Below are 19,492 nucleotides of genomic sequence, written 5' to 3'. Positions count from 1 at the left end.
CACAGCCCTGTGAGGTTAGTGCTTTTATTTTCATTTTACAAGCAAGGTACCGAGGCTTAGAGAATTAGTAATTTGACAAAGGTTGAAGGTCAGGGAGGCTCAAGGTCATGGGAGGCATCTGAAGTTCCCTTGTGGTTGCATGGAAAGTGAAGGAAGGTGGGAAAGAATGGAGTTTAAGGATGGAGGGTCAGTAAGTGGGAGCTGATGTCATAGAAGAGAGTGACAAGGTGTAGGGTGGAGTGTCCTGGACAATAGCAGATGACGGTGATGAGGCCCTGAAGGGACCTAAGGCCAGATGGTGGCCACCTCCATTGAGCTGTGGGGCAGCCCCATGGCTCCTCTCCCACCACTGTGGAAAGTTCGCCCCCAGGAAATTGGGGCAGGGCTGTGTGACGGTGATGGAGGTTCGTTTTGTATCCCGTTCTGCTCGTTCATAACCATCTCTCTTTGGGGTCTCCCTCTTCCTCCATCCAGGTTCCGTGTGTACCACCCGCACCAAGACGGGAGTGGGGTACCCGCAGCTGAGTGCTGTGATCGAGTGCGCAGACTCGGCCCACGGCCTGAAGGGGCACATCATCTCGGTAAGTGTCCAAGTGGGGCTGGTGGAAGGGTCTGGGAGCATCTGAGGAAGGCCCCTGCTCCCTGGCTGCCCTTCACCTTGTTGGCATCCTGTGGGCTCGGGAGTGAGCCAGGCACATGGTCACGGCATTTGGTGACAGTCGACCCTACTCCCTATGGATTCAGCTCGAGGTGGTGGGTAGCATGACAGGGGGATACGTGGGGAGCTTTGAGAAAGTGAGAGGGCCACGTGTTAGCTTGCTAGGGCTGCCGTAACGAAGTACCGCAGACTGGGTGGCTCAAACAAGAGAAATATATTGTCTCACAATCCTGGAGGCCAGAAGTCCAAGATTAAGGCGTCAGCAGGCCGTGAAGCCTCCAGGGAAGGCTCTGTTCCGGGCCTCCCAAGCTTCTGGTAGTCCCTTGGCTTATGGCACCAGAGCTCCAGTTTTTACGTGGTGTCCTCCCTGTGTGCATGTTTGCCTTTGTGTCCAAATTTCTCCTTTTTATAAGAACATCCGTCATTTTGGATTAGAGGCCCATTCTACTCCAGGGTGACCTCATTTTCGCTAATCACATCTGCAGTGGTGTCAGATGCTGTCACCGGTTACCATAGTGAGGGCAGATTGAGTAGGATGTTGGGGGCAGAAGTTAGATTTTTGTGGGTGGAGAAATGTATGGGAAGGAGATGAGCGCAGAAGCAGAGTCAGTGATCATGAAGCTTCTGGAAGTACAGCACCTCAGTACTCAGCCACTAAATGTCAAGGATTGAATGAATGTCAAGTTAATCCTCCATTTATCTGTTATTCTACTCCACCTTTATCGACATGACCGTCATTCACATAGTTACCACGTCTCTCCCCTTCTAGATGAGATGCTCAGAATAGGACAGAACATGTCAGATATAACTGGATGGACTTGGACAGAGCTATGGCTTCCACTTATGTGGGTGATACATACATACATGTATATTATATATAATTAAGTTATGTATATTTAATATATATATATAAATTCTGAAGTGGTGGTGTATTTTTAGTGGTGCTGTAACAATGAACTCACACTGAATAGAGTAAATTAAATCTTCAGACCTTTTCACTGGTCCAGTTGCTAAGCCGAGCTCCCACATTAAGTAACTGACAGATTATTTTGTAAAAATCCAGATGTAGTAAATTACATATCCTGGTGGAATGATCGCTTGTCAATTTTGGCTCAGCATTTCAGCTGGTGAGGTTTGATTTCTGGACCTGCTTTGAGGGTATAATACTCTTTAAAAATCCCTATGTGCACACCATCTCATTTGAGTCTTACTATGGCATTGGAGCCCTGCAGCCATTGCTTCCCCGCACGTGCCTTGTTACAACCAAAAGGAAGATCTAGTTCTTTGACTCGTGGTCCAGTGCACACTTCCTGTGCTCCTTCTAGTTCTTCATCCAGACTTTCCATCCATCCATCCATCCATCCATTCAGTCAGCACGTATTCATTGAGCATCTACTGTGTGCTAGAAGCTGGAATAAGTGACCGAAGATCTATTGGCTGCTGACAGAGTTCTAAGACCTTCCAATTAATATCTTTTCCTTTTAGCTTTTGCTCCAATGAACAAATTAAAACCCATTTATTGAACAACTCGTGTAAAAGGCTGACATAGAGCCATCATCCTACCTTTACAGAGTGCGGTGATTGAACTCACTGGAGTCACCAAACAGCACCGTCCTCCAATATGGTTCTCAAATGCTCGCCGTAGCCTCGTCTTGGGCCGGCTGCATGACATTCACCAGGGAGACTTTTCACCATAGACATTCCTGGACCCCATCCTGTTGAATTAGACTCTTCATAGTTTGCCCTCCAGAGCACCATGTGTAATTAGTTATAAGTCTCCATTCACCATCAAGTGTCTTAATAACAATTTAGACCGTATATATCTTCCTTGAGTGGCCACCATTTCTGAATCAGTGGAGGTCAAATTAATGAAGTTTTACTATGAACTTATTCTGAGATCCCATACTTGTGTCTTTCTAGAAATTTCCCAGTTGCTTAGTTTATAGGACCATTTGGGGAGTAGGGGTGGAGGCTCTGCTTGCACCACAAGTGACTCTGAAAATCAACTTGGGATCTCCTTACCCACCATCATTTTATAGCTTATGTCAGCAGTTCTGTAAGTGTGTGCCCAGACCTGGAGTATCATCATCAACTGAGGACTTGTTAGAAGTTCTTGGGCCTCCTCTCAGACCTACTGAATCAAACTCTGAAGGTGAGGCCCAGGAATCTTTTAAGAAGCCCTCTAGGTACTTCAGATGTGCTCCCAAATTTGCGAACCACTGGCTTCCTGAGTCGAGGGTCGGTACACACAGGTCGCGTCCGTGTACCAGAGCCAGAGCTCTGTCTGCTGGCACCCAGGGAACAGCTTCTGTGAATTTCTCAGGAACAGTGACAGCCCAGGCTGGTGATACGGATGCTCCAGGGTTCTTATTTTTCCATTGATGGCCGGAGCTTTCCTAGATGGGGTTAGAAGTTCAATCTGTAGTGCAGACCCCGTGAGTTCACAGACTTATATATAGGTTCTGCACCCTTGACGTCAGTTCATTCCTTCTGACCAGCAGCTGAGTGTCTTGGGGTTCAAAGCAGCTGTTTTTCTCACTGTCCCTTTGTCTAATGGAGTTTCACAAGCAGGTTTCTCCCACTTGCCAAGAGTCCTAAACCCACTGGAAACCCATCAACTGTTAGGATCCTGCCACTTTGTCCAGTTTCCTTCCAGCTGTCTCATTTTACACTTTCGTTGCTGAATTAGCATGTCTGTGCTACTGAAGTTCAGAAGGAAGCCACAGCAGGGGGTCAGTTACACCCAAGAGGCTGGATGTGAACTGTGGTCCACGTGGGCTTCTGAGAGGCAGAGGACTGAGAAATCCAGGACACCTCCTGGGTAGGTGAAGATTAAGGTGTGACCAGTTCATTTTGTCTTGTCATCTGCTAGGGACATGACACAAAGGAGAGCATTTTAAAGGTGGAAACAGCATTAGAGGAAGTAATGGCTGACATGTATTGAGCAGCTGCTGTCTTTTGGGCACGGTACACCTATAATCTCTAATCCTTGGAACAATGTAGGTATTAGGTAGCTGTTCTCTTCATTGGACAGGTGTATTAGGGTTCTCTAGAGAAACAGAACCAATAGGGTGTGTGTGTGCGTGCGTGTGTGTAGATATAGATTTATTATAAGGAATTGGTTCATGCAATGATGGGGCTGAGAAGTCTCAAGATCTGCAGGTGGGTTGGCAAGCTGGAGACCTAGGAGAGCCGATGGTGTGATTCCAGTCTGAGTCTGAAGGCCTGAGAACCAGAGAGAGCCAGTGTTCCTGTTGGAGTCAGCGTCCAGGGTCCCAGTTCTAAGGCAGTCAGTCAGGAAGAATTCTCTCACTTGGGGAAATCTCAGCCTTTTTGTTCTATTCAAGCCTTCAGGTGATTAGGTGAGGCCCACCCACATTAGGGAGGGCAATCTGCTTTACTCAGTCTGTTGATTCATGTGTTACTGTCATCCCCAAAACACCCTCACAGAAACATCCAGGACAATTTTTTGACCAAATGTCACTCCATGGCCCAGTTGACGCCTAAAATTAACTGTCACATCCAGTGAGGAGACTGAAGCTTTGAGACCTAAAGTAACTTGTTCAGCATCACACTGCTGGTGGGGGGCAGAGCCAGCTCTCAAACCGAGGTCTGTTCATCTCCCGTGTTCCACTCCTTCCCTTGACCACCCTCATTTAGAAAGTGTGGAGACTCCGAGGGTGAAGGGCTAGCTGAAGTCACCAAGAATGCAGGGTTGGCCCAGCATCCCGGGTCTGCTCCTTTCCCATCACACTCCTTTGGAGGACTTCAGCTTAACCTGTGCTTATAGCTCACCTTTTCCCCACGGGGTCCCCAAGAACGTCTTCAAGTAAAGGGATCAGAGTCAGGACCCAGTGAACCCTTAGGAAGGGGAGGGACTGGAACAACCAGATGGGTTCATTGTCCACTGATACCTGGAATGGCTTGGACTTTGTAGTGCTTCACAGGACCTAAAAAAAAGGTCCTGTGATGAGGTTGGCTGGGATCACTATTGTCTCTTGACTCAAGGCCAAAATTTTAACCAGTGCATTTGATAAAGACCTAGAGAGCGTGCTTCTCTGGTTTGAGGAGGGAATGATAGAGGTCAGGCTGATTCAAAGTTACCCCTGACCCCCTCCTTGTCTACACCCAGTCAGTAGGGCTCTCATCCACTCACTGACCCTCTGCAAAGAAGGAAAGATTGATTGGCAAATTTCTTACTTTGTTGATTTAATGTAGTTGTTTAGGAAACGGTTAGACCATTATTTGGAAAGACCTTAAAATCATTCAAATAATTTATTTTGAGGCTTGAAGAATTCCCCAGCCAAAAAGGTTTAGCCTCGAAAACGTTAGAAATATAAAGGCAATAAAGACTACTGGAAATGCCATCTTCTTCAAAAACTTTATTTTACTAAAGTGTAGTTGATTTACAGTGTTGTGTTAATTTCTGCTGTATAGCAATGTGATTCAGTTATACATATATATATTCTTTTTCATATTCTTTTCCATTATGGTTTATCACAGGATGTTGAATATAGTTTCCTGTGCTGTACAGTAGGACCTTGTTTATCCATTTATACATAATAGTTTGCATCTGCTAGTTAATCCCAAACTCTTCATCCCCCTCCTTCTTGGCAACCATAAGTCTGTTCTCTGTATCTGTGAGTCTGTTTCACAGATAAGTTCATTTGTGGCATATTTTAGATTCCACCTATAAGTGATATCATATGGTATTTGTCTTTCTCTTTCTGACTTACTTCACTTAGTATGATAATCTCTAGGTCCATCCATGTTGCTGAGAATGGCATTGTTTCATTCTTTTTTATGGCTGAGGAGTATTCCATTGTGTATGCGTACCACATCTTTTTTATCCATTCATGTGTCGATGGACGTTTAGGTTGTTTCCATGTCTTGGCTATTGTGAATAGTGCTGCTGTGAACATAGGGGTGAATGTATCTTTTCAAATTAGAGTTTTGTCTGCATATATGCCCAGGAGTGGAATTTCTGGACCATATGGTAACTCTATTTTTAGTTTTTAAAGGAACTGCCATAGTGTTTTCTATAGTGGCTGCACCAATTTACATTCCCACCAGCAGTGTAGGAGGGTTCCCTTTCCTCCACACCCTCTCCAGCATTCGTTATTTGTAGACTTTTTGATGGTGGCCATTCTGACCTGTGTGAGGTGATACCTCACTGTAGTTTTTTTTTGTTTTTGTTTGTTTTTGCGGTACGCGGGCCTCTCACTGTTGTGGCCTCTCCCATTGCGGAGCACAGGCTCCGGACGCACAACCTCAGCGGCCATGGCTCACGGACCCAGCCGCTCCGCGGCATGTGGGATCTTCCCAAACCGGGGCACGAACCCACGTCCCCTGCATCGGCAGGCGGACTCTCAACCACTGTGCCACCAGGGAAGCCCCTCACTGTAGTTTTGATTTGGATTCCTCTAATAATTAGCGATGATGAGCATCTTTTCATGTGCCTGTTGGCCATCTGTATGTCTTTGGAGAAATGTTTATTTAGGTCTTTTGCCCATTTTTTTGACTGGGGTGTTTGTTTTTTTGTTATGGAGTTGTATGAGCTATTTGTATATTTTGAAAATTAAGCCCTTGTTGGTTGCATCATTTGCAAATATCCTTTCCCAGTCCGTAGGTTGTCTTTTTGTTTTGTTTATGGTTTCCTTTGCTGTGCAAAAGCTTACAAGTTTGATTAGGTCCCATTTCTTTATTTTTGCTTCTATAGAAATGCCATCTTAAGATAACCACTGCTAATGTTTGTATATGTATGCTGCTAGACATTTTCAGAGTTTACTCTTAAGTAGGGTTCTAGTCTCGTTCTTCCATTATTATAGCTGTGTGACCTTGGGCAAGTCACTCAACCTTTCTGAGTCTCCCTCTTTGTCTTTCCCCACCTATAAAATATCAGCTTCAGGGTCTTGTGGTGTTTGAACGGAAAAATGAAGTTTGTAACAATCCCTTGTTTGTAGCCGGTGCTTGATTCCAATTCCCTCTGCCCACTGCATGCTGACTTTTCTACTAAAATATGTTAACACTCTTGGAAAACAAGTAACCCTTGGAATATCTGCATGTTGTTTTTTAAAAACTCCGTGCAGCTACGCATGTTCGTGTATGAAAGTAAGCGTGTCTGATTGCAGAGGTTTCCCCATACTGCTCTGCCTCCTGAGAACATGAAAGGATGCTTTAACCACTTTTGGAAATTACCTATAAATGGTAGTAGGGAGAGGACTCCTTGGCCGTAAAGCGTTATGTGACGTTGGGTTGCATTGGGTTAAACTGCAGTCCCGTGCGTTTGCTCTGCATTATATTTCATAAATCCCACCACAGCACAATGAACAGACAAGGCCCTATGTATGGCTTCCTCTCTGTGGCACATCACAAAGTCCTATTAACTGTGGACATTTTGGCCCATCCTGGGAGGAGAAGACCTCATTTTCTTGGGGCCCCAAGAGCACAGACTTTCTGAGTCAGGCCTCATCGCTGAGTACATGAGTGTGGCATTTTCAGAAGCCAGCACGAGCCACCCTAGTAGTCACGAGCTAATCACTCACTAGTGAGTGAGCAAAAGACTTAAGGACACACTTTGGTGCGTGTGTGTGCACGTGAGTAACTTTTTTTTTTTTTTTTTTTGCGGCACGTGGGCCTCTCACTGCTGTGGCCTCTCCCGTTGCGGAGCACAGGCTCCGGACGCGCAGGCCCAGTGGCCACAGCCCACGGGCCCAGCCGCTCCGTGGCACGAACCCGCGCCCCCTGCATCGGCAGGCGGACTCCCAACCACTGCGCCACTAGGGAAGCCCCGAGTACACTTTTCTTAAAGTCAGATCATGTTAGGGACCTTTTTATTGGGAGCATGAGTTTATTTACTCTTTTGAGGTTATAAGTTTGAAACCCTATTGTGAAGAACTGGTTTAGATAAAAAGATAAAGCACTTTAAAAATAATGGCAGGTCAAGTGAAGGGCATGGAGGGGTTGCACCTTTGAAAGAGAAAGTAAATATGCTGGAGATTTGAAGCACCAGCAGGATCCACAGAGCCTTGACTGCCTTCACGTGCAGGGCCTTGGCCAGGTGCCTTCTGTGGAGAGACGCTGCCTCTGAAACAATTGCTCATGAACCCGTGGCCCTCCAGGGTCAGGGAAGCCACAGGTGAATAATGTACTTGATCAACGAGGAGATAATTGCCGTCAGTAAATATTCATAAAAGCCAGAGATTGAGCCTTCACACCTGCTTTTTGATCAGAATTGCAAAGAAGCAAGGGAGCAGTATTTTGAGGTCTAGCTCCCGGAGGGACAGGGCTAAAAGCATATCGGAAAAGAAGGATTGAGTCACAGGGACCCATGTCCTCAGCTGGAGATGCTATTTGTAAAGTGATTTGTCCCAGTTCCACAGAGACGCCCTCCAACTCCAGGGCCGCACGCACCTTCCTGCCATCGTCACACAAGGTAGCCCGGGTGGCCTGGGTCTTCTGTGTCCTTCCCAAAGTGTGTCCCCCCTCCTGGGGACAGGCACTTCCCTCCGAGACCCGTTCTGGGCTCTGTCACATCACGCTGGCCCCGAGCACTGCCCCGGCTTCCGGTGCCTCTGCTTCTTGCCTCTCCCTGCTGGGCAGGCTGCTACCCCAGGCCACCTCCCTGGCCTTTTCCTCCTCGGACCTCACACGGGCCACATTGCCAATAGGAGGTAAGCAGCCTGGTTATTTTGTGCCTCTTGTGCTTGTAAGAAAACACAATGGGTCTGTGTCCTAGTACCTTTGTACTGGATCCCTGGTGTTGAAACATAAGCCCCACGGCCAAACCGTGCCGGGCAGCCCAAGGTGTCAGGCAACCCTACCAGGCACTGAACCAGCATAGGGTCCTGTGTGGGTCCAGTGGGTGTCAGGAATGCATGTTTGACTTGGAGGTAACTGGATACCTTACAGGAAGGTGACTAAGAGACACGTGGAGTGGCTGGAAGTATAAAGGAGCGAATTCAGTGTCCTCTCTGGCTCCTAAAGTACTTCCGCTTTTGTGCTGAATAAACCTCACTTCACACCGGGCGGCGGGGGAACGATGACCACTGAATGATGGTTATGTGGCTGGCCAGTGGCCAGGCGTGTGGAGCAGGGGCTGGCAGAGGATGAGGTCCAGCCCCTGCGCCCTGCCCGCTCAGCAGTTCCTGCTTCTGCATCCCAGGAGGGGTGCAGGTGCCCGGGCTCGGGGGGGGGGGGGGGGGAGGGGGACAGGCAGTGGGTGTGCAGACCTGAGACCGGACTGACGGGGCCTGGGGACCAAGAAGGTGCGGTGGTGAGGGGAGCGTCGGGCCTTGGCCCTGAGGGTTGTGTGCTTGGCTGCACGCAGGGGTGGGAGGAGGGGGCTGGACCAGCAGATGCCATCGAGTGCCCCCAGGGGAGGGGGACGGCCGGCCAGGCTCCCACTAACAGCCTCTCTTTGCTCTTTCCTTTTTGAAGGATGGAGGCTGCACGTGTCCAGGAGATGTCGCCAAAGCCTTTGGTAAGAGGCCGCAGAGGGGGAGGGGAGGGAGCTCCCTGCAGGGGTGCCGGAAGGAGGTGGCAGACACGTTAGGAAGTTCAGGGCCAATCCTGAGTTTCCTCTCCGCTGATTTCAGCCCGATTGGCCCAGATCCTGGCATCAGTTTGGTTCCGGTTGGTGGCAGAGCAGGCCGAGTGCCCAGGGATAGATGGAGGGGTGTTGCCCTGTGGGCCAGGAGTGGGTGAAGTCATAGCCCAGAGATCACCACTGGGAAGGCTCAGGGTACCCGAGGAAGAGGACTGTATCGGGTCTGAGACACCGAAACTTCAGCGAGGGGGTCTTCGGAGCCTAACGTGGGGGACTCCTGAGGGAGGGACGGGAGCCCTAGCCGCAGTTCCTCACCACAGGCCGAGGAGTCTGTGTCGCACCAGGGGCGGCAGCGTCTGGCTGTGACCCCGCAGGGCTGGGCCACGGCGCCCCAGCCAGGTGTTTTCTTGGGGAGGCACTGGGAGGTCCAGCATCTCTGCGTGCTGTGCTCTGAGCTGCCGCACAGCTGGGGAACCCCACCTGTGAGGTGAGGCCATGTGTGCTGGCAGGGACGTCTCTACTGCTGATTTTTGTGCTGCGTGTACTTAATACTGATGGGTGTTCTGTCTCGGGCTCCCTTGTGATAGGGCACACGGTGCACCCTGCCCAAGTGGTGTCTGGACTCCCACTCCGGCAGCTTTCCCTCCCCGCGCTCCCCCAGGAAATGCAGCCACGCCTGTGGAGGGAGAGGGACCAGGTCGGGGCAAAATGCTGGTTAGGAAGGGACACGAGAGTGTTCAGAAAGGAAAATAATTGGAAGCCACTTCAAAGCATTGTTTGAGTGGATCTGTGCTCTGTGTTCCTGCTGTTTACATCTGCCCCTGGGGTTGTGGTTTTTGGGAGGCCTGGCCAGACACCAGTTGTCCTCTGCCCCCTTATAATCACGGCAGGGGGGCGGTCAAGGAGCCAGCAGTCGTGTTAGGGACCCTGCAGGGAAGAGTCTGCAAAGCTTGCTGCCAAGTAGAGAGGTCCTGGGCCTTGGTTGCCTGATTGCCAGGCCCAGGGGCCAGCCCTGTAGCCCCTGCCTTCTGTAATGCTGGACGGAAGGGACTGGAACACCTGATGCACGCCCCAAAGTCCTCTTGTAAATATTTAAATGACCAGATGGAAGCAATCAAGGTCACGTTTCAGAGGATCCTGTGTTTGCTTCTCCTTGTCCTTCATCGTGATTACTTAACAGCATCTGTACGCTGATGTCCTCCTATTCTGAATATAAACCCTCAGGAGGACTCGCTGAGGATGGGGAATAGTGACTGTTTCTGTTTCTTCCACGTGTGCCTTTCACTTTCCTAACAACTAGTTACTGCCCATCTCCCATGTGCCATGTGCTATAATAAACACTGAGGACACAGCAGTGAGTTAGCCCCACCCCGTTCCAACTATCCGTGGTCCTGATCCAATGTAACCTATGAAGGCAGTTTCAACACCCCAGTCTCCTGTGTACCTATCCTGGAAGTTTCATGTCATTTGGTGATTAATATGGGGTATTGTTTACTCTGGAAGTCAAATGTTTATCACAACAGAGGTGCAGGTAGAGTTTTACAGGATGTACACACATATGTGTGTGTGTATGTGTATGACGTACATACTTACAGGTTTCTCTCCTTCACGCCCAAGCTCTAGTGCAGGAGGTTCCGTCTGTTCTGAGGTCCCTTCATATCTACACTGTGTGAGAGTGCTGAGAGCTTCAGGTAGACCAGATGCCTGATGGGGACATGGCAGAGGAGTTACTGTATTACGTATGAGATTGGACAACATGCTGAGGTGCTGCCCAATTATTAATGTTTCTTTGATTTTCAGAGAGTTAGACCTGTGGAAGGTGGTCATAGATAGGAAGTCATCAATAACCATTAAGGATTGTCCACTGTTATTAGCCACCCAAGCTTCAGTAGGCTAACTTGTTGCATCCAGTGCCCATCCGCCCTTAACTTTTTTCCAAGTGGGGAGGTTGAGCTTTTCTCTGATCACAGCCAGGAGGAGGGAGGGTGAGTTGGTAGCACTTGCATCTTTCCGGAGCCGATTTTCTCTGAGCTCTTTTCTCTGCTGCTGCTTTTCGTCCCCACTTCGGAGTGCAGGAGCCGGAGCGGATTTTGTCATGCTGGGAGGGATGTTTTCGGGCCACACTGAGTGTGCTGGAGAGGTGATCGAGAGGAATGGACAGAAGCTCAAGCTGTTCTATGGGATGAGCTCAGAGACGGCGATGAAGAAACACGCGGGAGGGGTTGCGGAGTACAGGTATGGAGGGTGGGTGGAGCGGGGGTGGGCAGCGCCGTCACCAGTGAGGTTGCGTTCCCCGGCTCCTTACAGAAATGGGGTGGAAGTGGGTCTCAAAGACTGTGAGTCTGTTTATATTATAGTACCACGGGAAGGAGCTAGAACACATACATATTTCTTAATTAAGATGTTCAATTAAAGAAATAACTGTATGGCTTAAATTTTTTTTTTTTTTTTTACTGAAGTACAGTTGATTTACAATGTTGTGTTAGTTTCAAGTGTACAGCAAAGTGATTCAGTTATATATACATATTCATCTATTTTTTTTCAGATTCTTTCTCCTTATAGATTATTACAAAATATTGAGTATCGTTCCCTGTGCTATACAGTAGGTCTTTGTTGGTTATGTGTTTTAAATATAGCAGTGTGTACATGTCAATCCCAAACTCCCAACCTATCCCTACCCCCAACCCTTCCTTCCTGGTAACCATAAGTTCATTCTCTTTTTTTTAGATTTGCATGATATATGATTTGTCTTTCACTTAGTATGATAATCTCTAGGTCCATCCATGTTGCTGCAAATGGCATTATTTCATTCTTTTTAATGGCTGAGTAATATTCCATTGTATATATATACTCCACATCTTCTTTATGGAGTATATGGACATTTAGGTTGCTTCCATGTCTTGGCTATTGTAAACAGTGCTACAATGAACATTGGGGGTGCGTGTATCCTTTCGAACCATGTTTTCCTCTGGATATATGCCCAGGAGTGGGATTGCTTGATCATATGGTAGCTCTATTTTTAGTTTCTTAAGGAACCTCCATACTATACTCCATAGTGGCTGTACCAATGTACATTCCCACCAGCAGTGTAGGAGGGTTCCCTTTCTTCCATATCCTCTCCAGCATTTACTGTTTGTAGACTTCTTGATGATGGCCATTCTGACTGGTGTGAGGTAATATCTCATTGTAGTTTTGATTTGCATTTCTCTAGTAATTAGCAATGTCGAGAATCTTTTCATGTGCCTCTTGGCCATCTGTATGTCTTCTTTGGAGAAATGTCTGTTTACGTCTTCTGCCCATTTTTTGATTGGGTTGTTTTTTTCAGTATTGAGCCACATGAGCTGTTTGTAAATTTTGAAGATTAATCCCTTGTTGGTCACATATTTTGCATATTTTCTCCCATTCTGAGGGTTGTCTTTCATCTTGTTTATGGTTTCCTTTGCTGTGCAAAAGCTTGTAAGTTTCATTAGGTCCCATTTGTTGATTTTTGTTTTTATTTCCATTTCTCTAGGAGGTGGGTCAAAAAGGATCTTGCCGTGATTTATGTCAGAGTGTTCTGCCTGTGTTTTCCTCTAAGAGTTTTATGGTATCTGGTCTTACATTTAGGTCTTTAATCCATTTTATTTTTGTGTATGGTGCTAAAGAATGTTCTAATTTCATTTTTTTACATGTAGTTGTCCAGTTCCCAGCACCACTTAGTGAGGAGGCTGTCTTTGAGGCGGCTTTTTCTCGATTGTATAGTCTTGCCTCCGTTGTCGTAGATTAATTGACCAGAGGCGTGTGGGTTTATTCTGGGCTTTCTGTCCTGTTCCGTTGATCTATATTTCTATTTTTGTGCCCGTACTATGAAGTCAGGGAGCCTGATTCCTCCAACTTTTTCTTTCTCGAGACTGCTTTGGTTATTTTGTGTCTCCATACAAATTTTAAGATTTTTTTGTCCTAGTTCTGTGAAAAATGCCATTAGTAATTTGATAGGGATTGCACTGAATACGTAAATTACCTTGAGTAGTATAGTAATTTTGACAGTATTTATTTTTACAAGCCAAGAACATGGTATATCTTTCCATTTGTTTGTGTCATCTTTGATTAGAAAACATATCTTGCCTCTTTGAAAGTAGCTATAATTTTCATCCAACCAGGCTTTGCAGTGTTTGGGGCCCCAGAAAGGCAGTGCAGAGCAGAAGTACTTGGGGATAAGTTGGAAATGGAACTAGGGGTATGTGTGAGTAGGTATGACTCTTGTTCAACCAGCCCCGGAGGGGACCCTCCAGACTTCCAGGCCTTGTCCTGATAGAGCTGGTGTGGAGCCTGAGATGAGTCAGAGCTGGTGTGGAGCCTGAGGTGAGTCAGGCTATAAGTGGCAGGCAGAAGGATGGGTCTCCCACTGCATATGATACAGGGGTGGGCGAGACCACCTCACAGAGGTCAGGCCTTTTGGGAAGAGTGCTGTGTGTCACCTGCAGTGGCTCCCACAGGACCCTCCCCTGCCTCTGGGCTCAAGCAGTTGACACAGGCAGTATTTTTAGGCATTTAATTATGTTACTGTGCAGAAGGGATGCTCACGTCTGCTTATCTGCTCCACTTCCATTTTAATTGTGTGCACGTGTGTTTTAAGACCGTTGTGACAGAATATACCCACTGTCTCGCCCTGCTCCATAGCCTGTCATTGCTTCTCATCAGAGTTTGCACTGATGACAAGCTGTGCATAGGACAGGAGGCCCTGCATCCTTAGAAGGATGTCCTTAGAAGGATGGACACTCAAGACCCCTGCCATGCGCTGATAACCTCCATTTCCTACCACTTATTCCACACCCAGAAACTTACAGTGAAGGTGTGGGAGTCAGATGGATTGTGTAAGGTTTGAGCCAACCTAGAGGTACACAGCTCAACTCCACTGAGATTTTCAGGTGGGTGGGAGGGCAGGAGGGGTGGGTTACCCCCCCCCCCCCCCCACTGGAGCTCTGTTCCTTGGGTACTGGTAGGCTGACTTCAATCCTCTTTTGGTGGGGGGGATCTCAGTATCAGTGATGTTGTGGTATGCGAACAGCACGGTGGGAAGGAGGAGAGCAGGGGACTACATTTATACCTTCATTCTGGAAACTGCAGACAGTCCAAGCAAGAGGGACACGCCCCGTCCACACCGCCTCCGAAGGCCTCTTTCTCCTGTGTGGTGACTGACGGAGGAGGCTGTACAGTGTGTTGTGGGAGAGAAGGGGAGGGGTTTACTGTCTCACATCCGACCTGGACCTCTGGCCAAGAAGCTTATTTAATGCTTTGCCAGTGACCAGTGTCTCCGTTCAAGGGCCCATGCCTGTCTCCTATGTGCTGGTCCGGAAGTGGAGCCGTTGCGATTCCGTGACAGTCAGTTGCTTTGCCTGGAGGACATTTTTTGCCCTCTAGCCGATGCATCTGTTTTGGGTTCTAAGAAAAGTAGGTAGGGAAGGCCAGACCAGACTCAAGGGTGAACAGAAGTCAAGGAGCTGGGAAAAAAAAAAATCCTCTCCTGTGATTTCAGCAGGGTTTAAACAAAAAAGAAAACAGAAGATTTGGGAGTATCAAGACTCAGTTCCAGAATTGGATTCAAATCTTAGCCAAGGAAGGAAAGTGCTGAAGTACCTTAATCCAGAGGCAGCCTGAGCCCTGTAGGCTGCATCTGTGTTCTCTCTCTCTAGGTCTGTCTCTGTCTGTCTCCCTCCCTCCCAGCACCTGATGTCTTCCTGAGAATGATTCTCCGTCTTTGATGTTGTATTGAATTAAGGCAGAGTTATTTATGCTTTACTAGTTCTTTCCCACTCATTACCCACTTAGTTCTCTTGCTGTCCTTGGGAGACAGATCAGAGCCCTTCATCTTACAGATGAGAAGACTTGGGCATCAACGATAAGTGACTTGTAAAAGATGCCATCACCACTTAGCAAAGAAGCAATGCTGAGGAACTGGAGGATGTCCAGTAAGCCTCGGGAAGGCCGTGGAAACCGCTTTTAAAAGATGAAAGGGCCATCACTTCAGGCACACGTGTGCGTGTTGGTCTCTGGTCACAGAGTGCAGTGACGCCAGTCATCTTGGGTGTGGCCAGGGGCTGGCTTCGTGAACTTGGTGCTGTAAACCAGCCACTAACTAGGCCGGCCCTTGGTCTGCTGGATGGTTTAAGTTGCTAGATTTCACCCGAGGGTAGTCTTGCAGGTGTAGATTGCAATGCTCAAGAATTACTACCCTTTTGAAATTCTAGGTAATAACTTTTTGATCAAGAGATGCTACTTTTTCAGTTGAAGAGACCAGCTAAAGAAAGTTCCAGAATTTAGTTAATCGTTAAAATTTCCGGACGGCCTGACCCTTAGATGCATGGATTGGAGAGCTCCTTCTTGTAATGTCCCTCCTAAAGCAAGTCTGGATTGCATCTCCATCTTGCAGTAAGGGGACGTGACGTGGAATCAGCAGTGTTAGACTCAGCAAGGACAGATGTGCTCTAGTGTTGGTGCCACGTGCCAGCTCTTCTGAATTTCTCAGTGTCCCCCTGAAAACTCAGAAGACGCTAACCAAAGCCCTGCAGCCCCCGGTGCTGAGAAAGTCCTTAGTTCTGCTCTGGTTCCACCTTTCAGGAGCCCCGCGCCACGCCCGGGACAACAGGCATAGTGATTTGTGCAGACGCAGGGTGGTGAGCTGGGGCCTGGGGGCAGGGGCACCCAACAAGGGTCCTGGGAAGACAGGCCATGTGAGTGGAGCCACTAACCTTACTAGCAGAAGTTTCCACGTCACCTCGCGGTGCTTGACTTGTCCCTTTTCTCCATCCCTTCCCTCCTCCTCTCCGGCTTGTCCCCTGTGAAGGTGCTCTGTCTGACCCTGACTGGAGAGCTGGCAGGGGTTGGGGAGGGACGCTCTGGGCTTGTTCCGTTGTTGATCAGGGAGAGCAAAGCAGGAGAGACGCTGGTGGGCAGTGGTCAGGAAGTCTGTTCCGCTGTCCCGTAGGTATTCTGGGGCTCTGGGTCAGTTGGAGGTGTGTGTACAACATGAACAGAGACTGGAAAGGCGGGGCCGGTTTTCGATGGGGACGGAGTAGTGCACACTGCTGGGGAGGACGTCGCCCTCCGGGGTGACGGTCCGGGTCTGTGACTCTTCCAGGGTTGCTGACGGGCTCTGGGCAGCCAGCAGCGAGGTCACGCATCTTGGGTAGGAGGAGTGCCTTCCTCTGAGATGCTGGCCTGACCTGCGTGGCGTGTGCAGCAAGGCCGATGCGGGCGCGGGGTTGGAGGGTGGCGTGTCGCTGCCCGAGTGCCTTGGGCTACGGCTGGGAATCCTTCTGGCCGGCTTCTTAAGGGAAAAGAACCAGATTGAAAGAAAAAACCTCCCTTTTTCTTCCAGAGCCTCTGAGGGCAAGACCGTGGAAGTGCCTTACAAAGGGGACGTCAAGGACACTATTCTGGACATACTCGGAGGACTGAGGTCTACCTGCACCTACGTAGGGGCCGCCAAACTCAAAGAGCTCAGCAGGAGGGCGACGTTCATCCGGGTGACCCAGCAGCACAACACCATGTTCAGCTAACCTCGAGATCAAGGACGAGACGACCTCCAGCCGCCGGAAGCGTCTGCACAGGCCTGCTTTCCCATCCCCCTCCTCCTGTGACGGCAGAGGTTCCGGCTGATCCCAGAAGCAAGGCACTTCCTGGGTCAGCGGTTGGAGCTTAGCTGCCCAGAACGTGTAACCTCCTTGTTAAAACTAACGCTCACGCCTTTTTCTTTTCTTTCTTTTTTTTTTTTTTAAGAAAATGGTTTCACTTTAATATAATGCTATGAAGACTTGCCTGCGTGCTGGAGTCTGCATTTGCAGGACCAAGCGGTCGGGGGAGCTGGGGGGTTTTCTGCCTTCTTCCCACGCTTGGCTTTTGGCGGTCAAGGTACCTGGGGAGGGGAGGGCGGGAGGGGAAGATTGGGGGGAACCACAGCTAGAGGAACCGGCATCCCCTCCATCCAAGCTTTCGGTTGCTGGAAAAGAACAAAAGCAGTTGACAGGTGAACCTGAAGAATCTGATTCCGGCAGGTACCCCCACGGTGCGGTGACGTGTTTCCACCACCTTCCTTGCACGTGCCTTTTGGGAGCAGGTCCTCTATTGCTGCTGCTTTCTAGGAAGCTGTCCCCGTCCTGGGTTTTCATTTGGTTTGTTTTCCCCCATCTCTTCCCTCTCCTCCTCCGTTCTGGCTCATCGGGTTGGCCTCTCAAAGACAGAATATTATTTTGAAGTTCCATGAGATCTTTTATTGAAAGGTATCCACTGAAAAGCTGGCAGGTAGAGAGTCCCACTGGAAAGCAACCAAAACCTTGAGCAGTGCCTTCCTAAAAGGCGTTGGTTTAAAATCTGAGCTAGAACCGTCCCCTTGTCACGGTTTCCAGGAAGGACCGCTGGGCACTACTGTATAAGGGTCTGTTCATTGGTGACAGTGGTACTTCCTTGGAGAAAGGACCCGTGGCCTTGGCAGGGCTCCCACAGCAGTCCACTGTGACACTTGTCTAAACCGTGAACACGGATGAATTGATGACGCCCGGCCACTTCTTTTGAAGCATTATTTGAATATTAGGACCGGGAGGTGTATGCAGCCCAGGGTGTTGTACTTTATCTCCTTTTAAACGAGGCTAAAGCAGCAGATACGGGAGTTAAATGCTCTCTGAAAAGACAAGCGACGGCCCTGGAGCAGAAAGGAGCCACACGCTCCTACTGTGTAAGAGCGAATTAATTGTCTGATGTCCATGGTGACTGACACCGTGTGAGGAATCCAACCAAACCACGGCACTCCAGGAACTTACAGGGCGGAGTTTAGTCTTAGAAGAATACCTTTAAAGGTCCAGCAACTTGAACTCCGTCGTAATGCTTTTTGCGCCTCAATCCATTCAGAATACTTCTTATACTTGTAGAAACACGAACGGCTACACATTTGAGATGAGGGTGTAAAGGATGTGGAACATCAAGCAAGATGTGGGGCATTGCTGGAAGCACCCCACTTCTTCTGTCTGCTTGTCTGAGGTGGAAGCCCCATGCCGTTCCTGTGGAAGACGTGTTTGACACTTGAGCCCTCTAGTGTGTTAGCTGCAAGAGATTCATTATTTGCAAAATAACGGAGAGAAGTGGAGAAGTCTTAAGTCCATTAAAATGGACGAGCAGTAAGTAATAAGGAAACTTCCAGAATGGCATCGTTCTCCACGCTCCTGGTCTTGGCTTTTGGGGGTCACCTTCTCCCATCAGGCTGGAGCGCACGACGGCACCCCTTTGGGCAGTCCTCTCCACGGTGATGGGCACCTGCTTGATCCATCTCGTGCAAAGATTTTGCAGACTACCTGCTCTTTGTTTCCAGGAAGGCAGGTCCCTCGCTCACCTGGTTTTTGGGGGAGCGAAAGCGTGACTGACTGCAGAAGCCAAAAACCTCATCAGGATCATTTTGAAGCAGAGGTTTCACTTCTAAGGGCCCCTTACCCGCTGCAAGTTCATGTCTTGCCTCTAGTAGCCGTGGGCATGGGGGAGCCTGCTGACTGCAGGGCTTCCTGTGCAGGGGTGGGTGCCAGTGACTAGATGCCATTCACCTTAGGCGGCTCCACCTGTGGGCTCCTGCCGTGCTTCTGGTGGTTTCCAGGTCTGCCTCGTTGCAGCATGTGAAGCCAAGGCTTTTCTCTAATCAGTATGACTGCTTCAGGTAACTCTCACAGCTACTGGACCCCGAACTTGTCAGGACCTTTAGCATCTAATATTAAAACAAACAGCAGGGAAGGCAGCGGTTCAGCCCGCTTCGCCAGACTTGCCCACGTCTGCCCAGAATGCTCTGGAGGGTGAGGACTTGGGCAGCCTTCTTGTCTGGGTTACAAGGCTCAGCTCATCACTGCTAGTTTACACACCGACGTTCTCTCTCTCACACACTAGCATTCACAATGCGTCGGAACCTCAACTCTTCAGTCCTAAAGGAGAGTCCTGGTGAGATGTCCCCATCCGTGAAGCAAGAAGGCAGTAACAGGAAAGGAGTTACCCGTCCCTGCCTGGGCTAAGCGACAGCTCTGGATTTAATGCCGAGAGCTCTCTTCCAGCTCTGCAGACCCTTAGGGCTGGAAGGATTTGGTAGCCACGCGTGCAGATGCGGGCAGAGGGCTTCACCTGCTTGGGCCCTGGAGGAACTAGTTTCTGGGGCAACTGCTGAGCCTCATCTATCTGAGACTGGGCACCGTGCAAACCTCTGAGTTTCTAACAGGGATGAACTACAGGAAACACGAATGAACTTTCCACCTTCAGACAACTAACCAGTGTACAGCAAA

General features: G+C 49.0%; 1 protein-coding gene across 2 annotated transcripts in view; it reads left to right on the top strand.

Annotated features, from left to right (window-relative positions):
* The window catches only part of GMPR (guanosine monophosphate reductase), a gene marked incomplete at its 5' end in the record, with an annotated part of 40,522 nt that extends 23,332 nt beyond the window's left edge, over nucleotides 1-17,190 (top strand). For both annotated transcript variants that reach the window (XM_082848807.1, XM_082848806.1), the window contains 4 exons: nucleotides 475-581; nucleotides 9,098-9,140; nucleotides 11,282-11,441; nucleotides 16,564-17,190. In XM_082848807.1, the coding sequence (XP_082704933.1) occupies nucleotides 475-581; nucleotides 9,098-9,140; nucleotides 11,282-11,441; nucleotides 16,564-16,744 (491 nt within the window). In that variant the 3' untranslated portion in view covers nucleotides 16,745-17,190. The remainder of the gene's footprint in view (nucleotides 1-474; nucleotides 582-9,097; nucleotides 9,141-11,281; nucleotides 11,442-16,563) is intronic.
* Nucleotides 17,191-19,492: the final 2,302 nt, after the last annotated feature.

Source organism: Leucopleurus acutus, assembly GCF_964270905.1.
Source record: "Leucopleurus acutus genome assembly, chromosome: 10".
NCBI lineage: Eukaryota > Metazoa > Chordata > Mammalia > Artiodactyla > Delphinidae > Leucopleurus > Leucopleurus acutus.
The sequence above is the reverse complement of the archived record's forward strand: the minus strand, read 5'-3'. Positions and strand labels throughout refer to the sequence as shown.